The 15,179-nt window shown below is 28.5% G+C and overlaps 1 protein-coding gene across 11 annotated transcripts in view; it reads left to right on the top strand.

Moving 5' to 3' along the window:
* Positions 1 to 15,179, top strand: part of LOC145972234 (pikachurin) — a 98,046-nt gene that overhangs the window by 13,380 nt on the left and 69,487 nt on the right. For all 11 annotated transcript variants that reach the window (XM_083100667.1, XM_083100664.1, XM_083100662.1 and 8 more), the window contains one exon: positions 5,977 to 6,093. In XM_083100667.1, the coding sequence (XP_082956793.1) occupies positions 5,977 to 6,093 (117 nt within the window). The remainder of the gene's footprint in view (positions 1 to 5,976; positions 6,094 to 15,179) is intronic.

Genomic DNA, 15,179 nt, shown 5'->3' with positions numbered 1-15,179 from the left:
CAAGTTCTGACGATTTTAATTGTTTTTTATAGTAAATTGATACTTCCTCTTTACGGTAGAAAAGAGTTCTCGATGATACAGATCTCGATTAATAATTAATTTTTTAAACAATTTAGAATCAACGATATGCCCGGCCTATACGTGTAGATATGAAATGCTATCCCTAAATCGGCAGTTCTAGCGATCTTAAATAATTTTTCTAGTAAATTAATATTCCCCCTTCACGCTTGAAAAGAGTTTTGGGCGATACAATTAGGATTTAATTCTTTTAAACAATTTAGAACCAACGAGATGCTCAGCCTATACGTATAGGTATGAGATGCTGGTCGTAAATCGACAGTTCCGGCGATTTTAATTGTTTTTTCTAGTAAATTGATACTTCCTCTTCACGGTAGAAAAGAGTTCTCGATGATACAGTTAATAATTAATTTTTTAAACAATTTAGAATCAACGAGATGCCCGGCCTATACGTGTAGATATGAGATGCTATCCCTAAATCGGCAGTTCTAGCGATTTTAAATAATTTTTCTAGTAAATTAATATTCCCCCTTCACGCTTGAAAAGAGTTCTGGGCGATACAATTAGGATTTAATTCTTTTAAACAATTTAGAACCAACGAGATGCTCAGTCTATACGTATAGGTATGAGATGCTGGTCGTAAATCGACAGTTCCGGCGATTTTAATTGTTTTTTCTAGTAAATTGATACTTCCTCTTCACGGTAGAAAAGAGTTCTCGATGATACAGTTAATAATTAATTTTTTAAACAATTTAGAATCAACGAGATGCCCGGCCTATACATGAGATGCTAGTCCTAAATCGGCAGTTCTAGCGATTTCAAATGGTTCTTCTAATGCCCTGCTTGTGCGAATAGATATGAGAGGCTGGCTATAAATCGGCGATTTTTTAAAACTAGTTTTGCCTTTAAATTAGTTCTGCCTGATAATACTAGACTCTATCACACAAATATGAGAAAAGTCTATACCACACAAATCGTGAAATTTTTCGTCTTATTTCTGTCATTTTCTTATGAATGTTTCATGTAAAATGTGAAACCAATTGTTTGTGATATGCTGTAGCAGATGTAAATTCTAGTTCTACAAGTGCTCCAATCGATTTTCGTACTTGTTTTTCAAAATTTCCTATTGATTGCATATTTATATTTTATGTGTCGGATTGATTTTTCTTACTCTTTGCATTACCCGGAACCAACGACGGGGACGTGATAAGATTTGGCTCCATTTTTTCGTTTTTTTTTGTTTTTTTATTTAAAATTTTTTTTTGTAATTTTTTATATATATTTTTTTGTTTTTCCTTTTTAGTATTCTTATCCTATGCTTAAATATTTTATAAATTTTTTCTTTGATTATCTTATAAAAGTTTGCTTTTGCTTTGAAGATATTCACGTAATAAAACTAAATAGTTAACGTAATAAAACAAAATACATTTGCGTAATAAAACAAAAATTAATAAAAAAATTAAATAAAAATTCTCATACCTATACGTATAGGCTGAGCATCTCGTTGGTTTTAAATTGTTTAAAAAAATTAAATCCTAATTGTATCGCCCAGAACTCTTTTCAAGCGTGAAGGGAGAATATTAATTTACTAGAAAAATTATTTAAGATCGCTAGAACTGCCGATTTAGGGATAGCATCTCATATCTACACGTATCTACACGTATAGGCCGGGCATCTCGTTGATTCTAAATTGTTTAAAAAATTAATTATTAACTGTATCATCGAGAACTCTTTTCTACCGTGAAGAGGAAGTATCAATTTACTAGAAAAAACAATTAAAATCGCCGGAACTGTCGATTTACGACCAGCATCTCATACCTATACGTATAGGCTGAGCATCTGGTTGGTTTTAAATTGTTTAAAAAAATTAAATCCTAATTGTATCGCCCAGAACTCTTTTCAAGCGTGAAGGGGGAATATTAATGTACTAGAAAAATTATTTAAGATCGCTAGAACTGCCGATTTAGGGATAGCATCTCATATCTACACGTATAGGCCGGGCATATCGTTGATTCTAAATTGTTTAAAAAATTAATTATTAATCGAGATCTGTATCATCGAGAACTCTTTTCTACCGTAAAGAGGAAGTATCAATTTACTATAAAAAACAATTAAAATCGTCAGAACTTGTGATTTACGACCAGCATCTCACCCCTGTACGCGTAAATATGTTTTGTGATGACAAATTATTTTCTACGAAGTTTAATCGTCAGAACTATTGACAGAATGTGCGTAGGCGATAGAACTCTGCGGAATATTACTGCTTTGTGATCAGATATTTGAAATATGATGAGATGCTGTTGGATGTTTTCGGAAGTTGGCATCTCATTTTTTAAAAGTTAAATATTTATAATTAATTCGACGGAACTATTGTTAAAACCTATCAGGAACTGTAGAACTATGCTGGATGCAACAAAATCTGACGTTTATTTGTGAGATGCTGAGACTTGAGATGCCAACTTCACACACATCATTTTCTGGAAACTCTTGATTTACAAATAGAATAGGTCGCTAAGTTCATATAGGTGTAATATAGCACATATATTTATTGTATTTGATTTCGAAACGTCCACAAGAAGATTCTGTATGTAATTTATGCATTATGTAAATAAGAGATTTTGTGTATATATATATATATATATATATACAGGGTGACCCATTTTAACTTAGGCAGCCAAATAACTCGAAAAATAAGCAAGATAGAGAAAAATGTTTTAGACAAAAGTTGTATGGTTTCGAGGGGGCCATAAGATGGTATCATTGGTTTGACCTTGAAGAGTCATTTGAAGGTCACGTGAAGGTCACTTCAATTTTTTTAAATGGAACATCCTATATATTTTTGTACATTCTTGTAGCTCATCTCGAGAGCTTTCCAAAACACTATAATTAAGTACATTTTCGTTAAGTACTTTTTGAGTTATGAGGCTTGAAATAATTTCTTAATTTTACATAAACCGTAAAATATCTTGTAAAATATTCATTTTTCGATTACCTTACCTTAATAGTTTTATGTACAAAATAATGAGAGGAATCAATTGGTGTAAAGAAAACACATAGTTGTTTCGAAGAAAAAATATGTAATTTGCAATTAACAATTCCATATTTTTTCTTAAAAACAACTATGTGTTTTCTTTACACCAATTGATTCCTCTCATTATTTTGTACATAAAAGTATTAAGGTAAGATAATCGAAAAATGAATATTTTACAAGATATTTTACGGTTTATGTAAAATTAAGAAATTATTTCAAGCATCATAACTCAAAAAGTACTTAACGGAAAGGTACTTAATTATAGTGTTTTGGAAAGCTCTCGAGATGAGCTACAAGAATGTACAAAAATATATAGGATGTTCCATTTAAAAAAATTGAAGTGACCTTCACGTGACCTTCAAATGACTCTTCAAGGTCAAACCAATGATACCATCTTATGGCCCCCTCGAAACCATACAACTTTTGTCTAAAACATTTTTCTCTATCTTGCTTATTTTTCGAGTTATTTGGCTGCCTAAGTTAAAATGGGTCACCCTGTATATATATATAAATTAGAACTATATTGTATGAGCTAAAATTAGCACTAGAAGCATATATAAAAGCATATGATAAATATACTTGTTTGCTGCTCATTTAAGACTTCATAATTAACATGATATAAACATATAAAGAATTTAAAAAATTCAAGACTGTTCTCGTAATTTTGAATAAGAAAGATTGATATAAAACATTTATTCTGTTTTATAATTTAATCTTCAAAAATATTGAAAGCTTATATATGAGATACTTTTATATTACAAAAAATAAAATTATTTCATCTAAGAAAATTTTTTGCTATAAAAAAATTGCTATTAATATTATTATTAGATTATGGTATATTATTAGATTAGATTATTAATTATTAGATACACATGAATTACTTTTATAAGAAATATCGAATTATTAATTATTGCAAGAGAAAAGAAAAAACCCAGTAAATGTATTTCTGTATTTACAGAAGAGAACACATGACTCTATTTATGTATTAAATAGATCGACAAAAGTTTAAAAGATAAAAAATTAGAAATTTTGAGGTTTAAAAATATAATCTTGTTTATTAAAACATTGCTTCCATAAACAGAGCTAGAACAAAAATTTTAACTGCGCATATCGTTAACCATTTCATGTGAATCTCACTTAGCAAGCACTTGCGTTAAACTAAAATTAAGTACGAAATATGCGCATTATGTATGCATATGTGCAAATTGAAAAGGCCGCACACAAATTTATTTATCATTTATGATGCCTGAGTCGAAAGACAAGCCAGAAATAAAAGCGCTATAAAATTTTACTACACTCAATGTAATGCATTTTTCATTGGATCTTTTATTTGCTTCTCCTTTTTCTCATATTTCATAAATTATTTTTTAATATATTGCTATTTTCTTCATTTCATGTCCTCGAATATGCTTTATTATTATTTATTTCTAATATTATATACATACATACTAAAATGCGTTGAATTATTGTTATTCATCTATAATTTTTTTTACAGCTGCATATCATAATTTGCAACAGTTTTAAGCATTATTCGTGTGAACACATTTATTATCATTTCTATATGTGTTCTATATGTTTTATAATATAAACGTAATATTATTTTTGAAAAGCATTGTAGCAAATTATAAATTATTCTAATGTTGCATTATTTTCAATATATTTTTATCACGTAATAATGCAAATATAATTCAATGGAGATAATATATAAGTACACAATTAATCGCGTAAATACAATTACTTAACCTAACTCTAGCGATTTACTTGCGTCAATACCTTTTATTATCATTTCTATTGTGTCATATAGTTTGTGCAGGTGTATGCGACAATTCAGAGATCGCGATCAATTAACGCCATGCGATAATTATACTACACCTTGAACGGCACTACGAATGTACGCGGATATACATCTAAACGAGCGAATAAAACGCGAACGAATACAATGCTTAAAGAAACAAAGAAATAATATTTTCGCGCCACTTCCGATAATCACGAAAGTTTCACGATTACGAAAAAAATCATGACGATCGACGTCTCGCGAAATCTCCCTCCCTCTCTCTCTCTCTCTTTCTCCCTCTCCCCTCGCAGATTACCTTGTAAAGCAAGAGAAATATACTGATCGCGAGCCCGAGATTTATCAAGATATTAATTATACAAATATTAAGAAAATCCACATTTCACATGCAAGACATCGATTTAATTCTTTGTGTCATTCAGTATAATGAAAAATTAATTATCGCGCTGTCATCCCGGACACTACATATTGCACACGCGTCATGATTTAATTTTCTACAACATATTTTTGATCAAATGCGATGTTGTGACGTTAAATGAAATACGTAGCAAAATGGAAAACGGTGGAGAAAACGCTGCGGTTGACTCGATGGCATTTAATCATCACGTGTGTATTGCAATGCATATTTTGTTTCTCCATTAATTTCGTACAATTCCTCTTTATGCTTCATATTAAAACGCTATGTGTTAATAAGAAAATTTTTCAGTTAATTGAATGTCATGCAAACGCCAAAAGCTTAAAATTTATGACATTTTTCACGTAAATCTAGATCACAAAATTATATCTATACTTGATCGTAGAATTAATAAAAAAAAACAATAAATAGGAACCACATACATGAAGATTAAATATTAATATTCTACATATAGATGAGAATGTACAGTAAAATGCAAATCTACTTCTATGCTAGAATTTTTATACAAGTTGATCGCACTAAATATCGCTCAAATATAGCGTAATGCAAATATGGTACTTAAAAATGGGAGAATTCAGGATGGGAATGAAGAATGCGTGAACAGTTGCGTTTGCAATTCGCCGCCATCGCCTATTTCAATGTTCTCCCTTTGTTCACGACTTCGAACTCCCTCGACACGCATAACTTTGCTCACGTCGCCGTTTCTCTGCCGTGTTTCAGGAAGATGCGGGCATGGATCGCCATGCGAGCAGCTCTGCTACGAACTTCACGACGGCATGTACGAGTGCGTCTGCAAGGACGGCTACATACTTCATAAAAATGGATACAGCTGCGCCGGTGAGTGCGCGAATAGACGTGTATGTGTGAATACATTCGATCCTTATCCCGCTTTGCAATTCGCATTCATGGCGGGCGACATCTTTGATTTCCGTAATAAAATTTCGCGTCGCGCCGAGCCGACAAACTTTTTGACGGCGTTCCTATTGTTTTTAAAGCACCGCTTGCTACCAGTCACCGGCCCGTTGAAAATATTTCGTTTGATTCCAGAATACAGTTATATCAAGTTTTGTTTCAAGATTAGCTTCAAACACGAGTTGTTATCATCTCCAATTGGATTTTTTTTTTTTTTTTTTTTTATAACAATATCGAGAAAATATATTAGAAAATGTTAGAAATATGTTTTGAGTTTTTTTTTATAGAATTCATAGTTTATTTGATTATCTTTAATTTTATATAGAATATATTTTAATTTAAAGACTTTATATTAATTACCATTTCTTTTAACCTCGATAAATTTTTTTAATTTCTTAATTTACACTTCATTGCAGTATCTGTAAATTAAATTTTAGGAAAAAAAATTCCTTCCATCGTTTAATTTTTACATTCTCCATTATTGTGAGACATCCTAACAATAAGTTTAAATATGCAAATTCCAAGTTCGAGATTGTGCGCCAGATTTAATTATAAAAAAAAAGTTAAATAGCGCTCTTAATTTTCCTTAATCGATACTTTTAATTATTTCGTAATATCCGCAGAAGTAATAACGTAATTTGTATAAGGCATAAAATTTATTTATCGTACCGTTGAAAAATTGCGCGGTAAAAAGCTCGCGCTAGTTGCTTGCAGATTTATTTCAACAATCTCAAGTTCAAGCTGTTTACAGTGCCGCGCCCGTATTAAAGGTAATATCTCATTTCGCGTGGAATTGCGCGGAATACATCTCGCGTCGAGCTTATGAAATAGAAGGGAAGAAGAGAAGGAAGCCATTGTGAGAGAAAAATACGCTAAAATTGTCCATAAATCATGTAGAATTTTAGGAGGCACGATTTATCGTTAGTCTAATCTCATACAAGAGTTTTTATACTACATCATGAAAGAGAGAAGTACGTTACACATTTTGCCATGTATTCGATATACATAATCGATACGTATGATTAAAGCAAAAGTTAAATATATTGTACATAAATAAAATCAATGTTTTAACTTTAACAAACATGACAGATACGAAATTTATTTTATTTGCATTATGACAGGACATGAAAAGTAATTTACATTTTTATTATCTCTTATATGATTTCCACATTTCCCTTTTTATTTTAAATAAAAAAGTGTGAAAAATTATATATGAAAGAACTGAATATAAAATTATTTATTAAATAAAGTTATATTCTATATATTATATAGGAAAAATTATATATTTTATAAAAAATATTATATAAAATTATATATTATATTATAAAAAATATAAAATATATTAAAAACATAAAATATATCCATATTTACGCATTTTAATCGGGTCAGATGTTATCGTACCTTAAAATGTTATCAAACTGCACTAAAGAATGCCTTACTCGATGCAATTGCTGCAACAGAATTACGCGGTTCCGTTTACCCAATAGACGTTTTTCTCACGAATGGACGCGACAGGAAATTCAGTGAGAAGTTGGTCGACGATCGCCTCTGTTAATTGCTTTCCGATTGATTGTTCGCGGAATTCTATTATTACAGTCTGTCCTAGATCGGAATGCTTATCTCAGAACACTAGCGACTAAAGTTCTTCTCTTTTATAGTCTTGCATCAACAATCTATTCTTTTTTTTTAAAGAGAGAAAGATTTGTACGCGCAATGCACTACATGAATTTACATTCCCGCTTATTTATCAAGTTTCTATCTCGCGAATTTATCTATGATTTCTAAAAGAGATGATTTAGATGCAAATAATTAATCAAAGTTGGCATAAGAATAAAATCTTATTATAAGATTTGTGCTAATAATAATGATATTGATAAAATTAATGAAAATGAAATACGATTTCTATCGTATTTCATTACAAAGAAGAAATTACATCATTATGTAACATGTTTATTCTTGACTTGTTATGTTACACAAAACATAATTTGCAATAAAATAAAAATTTTGACTCGATATCCGTTCGATAAAGTGTATTAAAAAATTATTAAAAATTGAAATGTAGAAACTCATGTCCAACTTTGTGTCCACAGCTGTTCCATAGAACATCAACAATTGAAAATTGTCCTCTAATGTACATGAGTAGAAATTTATAATCAGCCATTTAAATATTACATATACGATTATTGCGAATCGGATTCCAATAATGTTATTTTCAATTTCCCTGTACATTTAACGGATATGTTGTCATATGTTGTCATTTCAATTCCTTATTTTGGATCTCTCCTCTGGATTTAATTTCGTGGAAATCTGAGAAAATTTCAGCATTTTCGATTTCTATTTCGTTTAAGCTCCTGCGCTGAATCTGATGGTACCATCAATGCGAATGCTTCCCTCTTCGTTCGCCGTCTTCGCGAATCCAAATCAATCTATCTTGCACTAATTGTGCTATCTCCAATACGATAGTGTCTGCGCGAATTTGATTCTTATATTGATTTTACCATCGATTTTGATTTTCAATTCAGCAAACTCCGCTCCGTGGTTAAATCGAATAAGTCGATTTCTTCTTGTTGTCGTTCCTTCCTCTGAATTTCACTGCTTCTGAGAACGCGCGGTAGAAATTTCAACGTCTTCCATTTCCACAGACTTGACACTTTTAATCACACCGACTTCTCATTGTCAACTCTAATGCCTAATCTGGCAACTTTTTCTTCTGTATTAATTTATCTAGCTCTTTCTTGTTCAATGCGGCAATATTATCAGTCTCTCTTCCTTATTGCCAATTTTCTCACGTATTTGGAAAGTCTCTATATTGTTAAATTGCTTTAAATTTACTTCATTTTCTTTAACATCTGCAATCTTAGTTGTTCCAGTGATTTTGCTGATTCTTAAAAGCAAGTTTTGCCAAAGATAAAACGGCCAGGGATTTCTTGATCACTCATTTCGGCATTTGAACATGAGTTTTAATGATTTTGCCACTAAATTTAATTAATTACAAGTCGGCACCCTGACGGTTTGCTTCGTCGACGATTTTACAGATACAGTTATCTACGATTGCTTGAAATTAATTGGACATTTCATTTTATAAGCTGCTATTTAATTCATTCACTTATATTTATTTTAGTCTTCACTTTGCTCTTCGCTTTATTTTTATCAAGATTTTTTCAATTAAATTCGAAGAAAAGGACCATTTCATTATTGTTTATAGCATTATCGAGAAATCGAAACGTTACAGATTGATATGATTTATAAGATCGAGATACAATATTGATAATTTTATCGAGAAATCAGATATTTTCTTGACATCTTTTTTGATAAAAAGTGAGAGAAATTATTGAATTACGTATTATTAACGTGATAATCAATTTTGATTCGTATATATTATTATTATAAGTATCATTTATTATAAGTATATTATTATAAGTATCGTGTGATAACAAATTGTTAGTGATACAAAAGTTTCGCAAGTTTAATTTTTTTTCCCGAGTTATTTCACAAATCATATTGGTGATTCATCAAGAATAAAAACTAGTACCATCAAATTCTTCTGCAACGAATTTTACCTATTTATAATAATTTAAGAGAATTTGAGTCGTAATAAAAACTAAAATTTCTATATTTTTTATTTATTTTTTCGAAAATAATTTTAATAAATTAATGATATTTTTGTAATTAAAATGACATTACACAAAATTAGGATAATTTTAAAATTAAGTATAATTGAAAATTATATTTTAAAATTAATTCGAGATATAATATATTTTCGTTAAGTAGCTAATTATCCAAATAATGTCGTGTATGTCATTTTAATCATAAAAATCTATTTATCTATTAGAATTATTTTCAAAAAATATATTAATTATATTTTTTGTTATAATTCACTTACAAATTACTATATCGATGTGTACGATGCGCTAGTCACGCGTGAAATTTAATAATATATTTTTATCTAAATTTGATATATATTAAAAACCGAATATTTTGATATATTTAAAATTTTATTACAAAACTATAAATAGAAATTATTTTTATCATATAACATAAATAACTATATCAATTACATCATATATGTTAAATTGTTTTATCGTTATTACTTTAATAGAATCGACAGAATAAGTAAAATATTAATTAGTTAAATAAAAAAAGAGAAAATTTTCCAAACTTATATCATTAAGATATTTAATTAAAAAAGAGATATAATAAAAAAATAAAATAATTTTACTAATAAAGTAATGTTAAATACGAAGAGATTAAATTTATCTGTAATTAAAAAGATAAAATAATTTTTAGCTGTATAATATAATAATATGCACAGCTTAAACACATCTAAAATCGAATATTCATTAAGCTCTATTACAAGTAATGAAATTAGGATCGATGAGTAATTGCTAATTGCTCAACAGATTACTCGCTGAAAGCGTGGAAGGTGAATGCTTGCTAATTGATTGATAGCTAGCTTATATACAATGATGAAACGAGAATTCATCTATGAATGAGAAATCATTGCGCAAAGTGATACGGAGATAATAATTGTTCCTTCCACTCATCTAGAATACAGCTTTCAATCATGAAAAAATTATTCGTCATTTGCATATGACCTCTAAATTTACAATCTAATTTTTTTGAAATATTTGGAAATTTATACGTATACAGGAATTATAAAATTACATTTATTATGACACCAATGTATCTATTTCGACAGTAAATTAAATCGATATCTACAATAATAATCGATAAGTTAGTCAAGTGCGAGGGTGACATTAATAATGATTGATCGACATGTGCCCTTTCCAGATATTTGATCTTCCTCTATGATTGATTAACTTCTCTTATAACCAATAATATAATCTTCTAACCAATAATTTAATAAATTATCTAACGCAGATAATAGTTTCATATTAACTAGTACATAAAAAACATGCAAAATATTTTATTATAATCATATTATACATTTTATTTTAACTAAATTATTTCATTGTAATTTGATAATCGTAATACCATTAAATTCTTTGCTAAAAAGTGATTGTGTTATAAAATTTTCTTTTTTTTAAATAGATTCTTTAACATCACAAATAGTTCATAATACACATTTTCCAAAATGCATTTTATAAAATTAAAATGGCAATTACAGAATTAATTATTAATTCCAAACTTGTATAATTAGAATGTCATCTTACTATATAATTCTCTTTTAGAGGAGCGATAATAATGTATGTCTATAAATAAAAATTTATTTGATTTAGAGAAATGTCCTTTTATGAGACAGAACGAAAAGATGTTGTATGACGGGCAGAAAGTAAATAATAGGTTTTTCCAGTGGGGAAACGAAAAGAAGTAAAATGTATCATCTCATAAAATTGACTTTCAGAAAGTTCTCTTAATCAGAGCGCGTGAAGTGATCGAAAAAGTTTGAGTATTAATAAAGTTTCCTCGGGAAAGCTTAGGCCATGAAAATCCACATATGACAGATCGCTAGGATTGCTGGCATTAACACGATTTTCCAGAAATTCTCAAGAAACACGAAGAACTTGTGATATGAAATCGTTAGAATTAAAACTATTTGCAACAATAGTCCAAATAATAGCAAAATGTACATATATATGTAACAATGTCTAATAGTTCATCAATTAATAATTCTCGGAAAATTTATCGAAAATTTTCCTTAATTTTAATAAACTTTTCTTGGCTTGAACTTTAAATTGAATTTAAATTTCAATAGATCTAGTCATTTAAAATATAAGATGAAATTAAAATTAAATTAAGTTAAATTATATTTAATTTCACTTTTCAAACAAAATTAGAGTTTCAAAAATTGGATTGTCATAATGGAATTTTATATAAATCATTTTATTTTTAATAAACTAAACCTTCAATAATGGTATTTCGTTTGTCATTAATTGTAATAATAATAAATTTGTTTGTAGTCCAAGTCATGGAAAAAATATTTTAAAACAATGATTGTTTCTTACACAACTTTAAAATAAAAAAAAATCATTGATATGTCTTGATTTAGAATCGTTTATAATTATTTGTAGTAATTTGTATTTGCTAATTTCAAAGATATCTCAAATCCATTTCTACTACGTTTTTCAAAATCATTTATAATTGTTTGTAATAATTTTCCTTTCGTTTTTGTGTGTATTTGTTTGAATTCTTTACGATTTATAATAAATAATATATTAATAATTTATAAATAATATATGAGACCAATCCGATAAAAGTACGAACATTGTATGTGTATGTATGTGTGTGTATGTATGTGATTATACATGATTTGCATGCGCAGTTTCGAAGCCATGTATTGTTTACATGGGGAGGAGGAGTAATAGTCGTGCAGACATGTTTTGTCTTCCACTCACTGGTTGAAGTTTACAGCGAACAAAGTGGCCAATGTGATTTAAAATTATTCCAAGCTCGAATCTGATAAACAGTGTGCGCTTTGAATTAGAAATAATTTTCAATCACATTGGTCATTTTATTCGTTTGTTAAATTCTGATCAGTGTATGTAAGACAACAATGCTTGCACAACTATTATTTCTCTCCTACGTATCAATAATAAACAAATAATAAGCTTAACTACATTATAACTTTTAAATGATTCATCTACAAATGAAAGAAAAATCATTATAAATAAATAATTATAAATAATTATAAAAATGTATAGTTTAAAAAAAATAAAAATTTTAAAAAACATAAAAAACATAATTTTAAAAAAGATAATAATTTTAAAAACATAATGAATTCGAGATATCTTTGCATTGGCTAAGTTATATTTTTCGTTAATTGGAAATATATTGCAATTTTTAAATTTCGTAACTATAAACGAAACGAACTACAAATGAATAAATGATATTCTGAATCAAGATTTGCGAATTTTTTATTCTAGAGTCAATTATTCTTTTAAATCATTATATTTTTATAGTTTTGATTATATGGATGAACAAAATTATTGTTACTAAATAACTACAAATAAGATATTATATTCCATTTTTTTACAACTTAATTTATTAAAAACATATCAAAATATCATAAATTTATTTAATATGTATTGCTAATTACAAACATATTACCATATTGTACATTAAAATTACATCTTTGCAATTAATCAAATTCTTCGTAGTTTTTAATATTTAATTTAATGTAAATTCGAATTGTGTAATTAATTTATCGAACTATAAAAAAATTGACATCAATCAATACCTTATTTTGCGAGCGTTACAATAAAGGATTAGCGAATTTTGTTTTATGATATTTGCTTTGCTTCTGTATATTAATTTATCTATTTGTCTATGAAGTATGATGAACTGCATGCAATATAGAATTAATACTCATTGTTGCCAATTCAAACATGTGCATTAATATTAGCTTTCCATCGCGCGCCCTATATGTGCAATTCATTAATGATATTATTGTATAACAAATGTGGTATTAGTCAAGCAAGCGCTAAATATTTGCAAATGCTAGATTACAATAATTGGAGCATTTTCTCGAAAATTACATTATTTATTGCAATTTTCCATCGCTTTCGTTAAATCGCGAAAAAATTAAATCGTTTAATTTCAATTATGTATAACGTTAAATAAATTTCATTAAATACTGAAAAATTACTGAAAAATTTTTAAGACAATCTTTAATAGAAAGAAATTATAAGTGTGTGTAACATACATAATTTTTTCAAGTCCCAAGTTAAAGAAAAATATTTTCTAGGCCTTTTTATGCACTTCAAATATGCTATCAAACAATTTTCTTATCACGAAATTCGCGAAATGCCTCGAACATGGTACAATAGTCGCGTCATTAACATTGATTGCTAATAATTCGTTCGTCATAACGCGAACAATTCCTCGGTCGTCCCTCGATCGCAATTCCTTTTAATAACGCTATTATAGTCTTGGAACGCGTTCAACTATGAGCATCCTTTCCAAATCGACTCTACAATCGCGTTTCGATCAGAATTGTAGGAATTTCAGGAATACTTCAACAACGAACACTCTCTGGTGTGTACTTCGAACTCTCAAGAGTTTTTAAAAATACAGCGAATACCAGCGTTGCACTCCGAGTGCATCTACGTGCAATTTTGCTTTCATCTTCTCTCGCATTGTCAGGAAATTATAATGCTCGAGGTATATCTCGAGCTTCATTTTGGATTCAAGAATGTTTTAATCTTAGTTTGCGGAAAAATCAATATTTTATCCGAAATTCTAGCAGCGCGTCGAACAAGGATCGTAATGTCTCTAATTTTATTAATATTGTAATAATAAGATTTTATTATTGCAATAATTTTTGTAAATTATGATCTAAACTAATGAATTTCTTTTTATGTGACTTTTTATTAACTTGTTCTTGTTAAATAAATATCTTGAAATTTCAACGGTTAAAGAATGTTATTATTGTCTGGATCAATAATAAAATTGATCATATATATATCAGTAGTTGATACAATAATAATCGTATCTTTTGTATTTCATGCAACATGTAAATAAATAAATAAAATAAATCCTATGCATTGTTAACAATCGAATACATCGAATATTTGCTCGTTGTTCTTAATCGTTATTATATAAATAATATAATATAAAAATTGCGGAAAAATACGTCTCATTTTTTTATTCAACATTTTTGAAACAATTTTTTTATCATATTACTAATAAATATTTTTCAATGATATATTCAAAGCAACACAGGATTTATTATTACATAATCATATTATAAATCGGCGCGTATAAACTAAATATGAAATTTAATTAATTACGATAATTAAAGACTCACCAATCATTGTCTCGCTGTTTCTGATCCATTCATCTTTTTGTCCGAAGCGGTGATTATCGGGAGTCTTCGATGATCCATCGCACATGTCACTGAAGTCCGGTCGATTAAGTAGATCGGTTATCGTTCACGATTATTATCACTCACGATAATCACGATAATTGCATTTTTTTTTACCGACATTCATTTTACGCGCATTCGATCGATTATCGATTATCGGTAATTATTCATTATCTACGCATTACAT

Source organism: Camponotus vicinus, unplaced genomic scaffold (genome assembly GCF_025532165.1).
Source record: "Camponotus vicinus isolate PSW18456_S1 unplaced genomic scaffold, iyCamVici1.0 SCAF_5, whole genome shotgun sequence".
Lineage (NCBI taxonomy): Eukaryota > Metazoa > Arthropoda > Insecta > Hymenoptera > Formicidae > Camponotus > Camponotus vicinus.
Note: the sequence above shows the minus strand (reverse complement) of the source record. Positions and strands in the feature narration are given on the sequence as shown.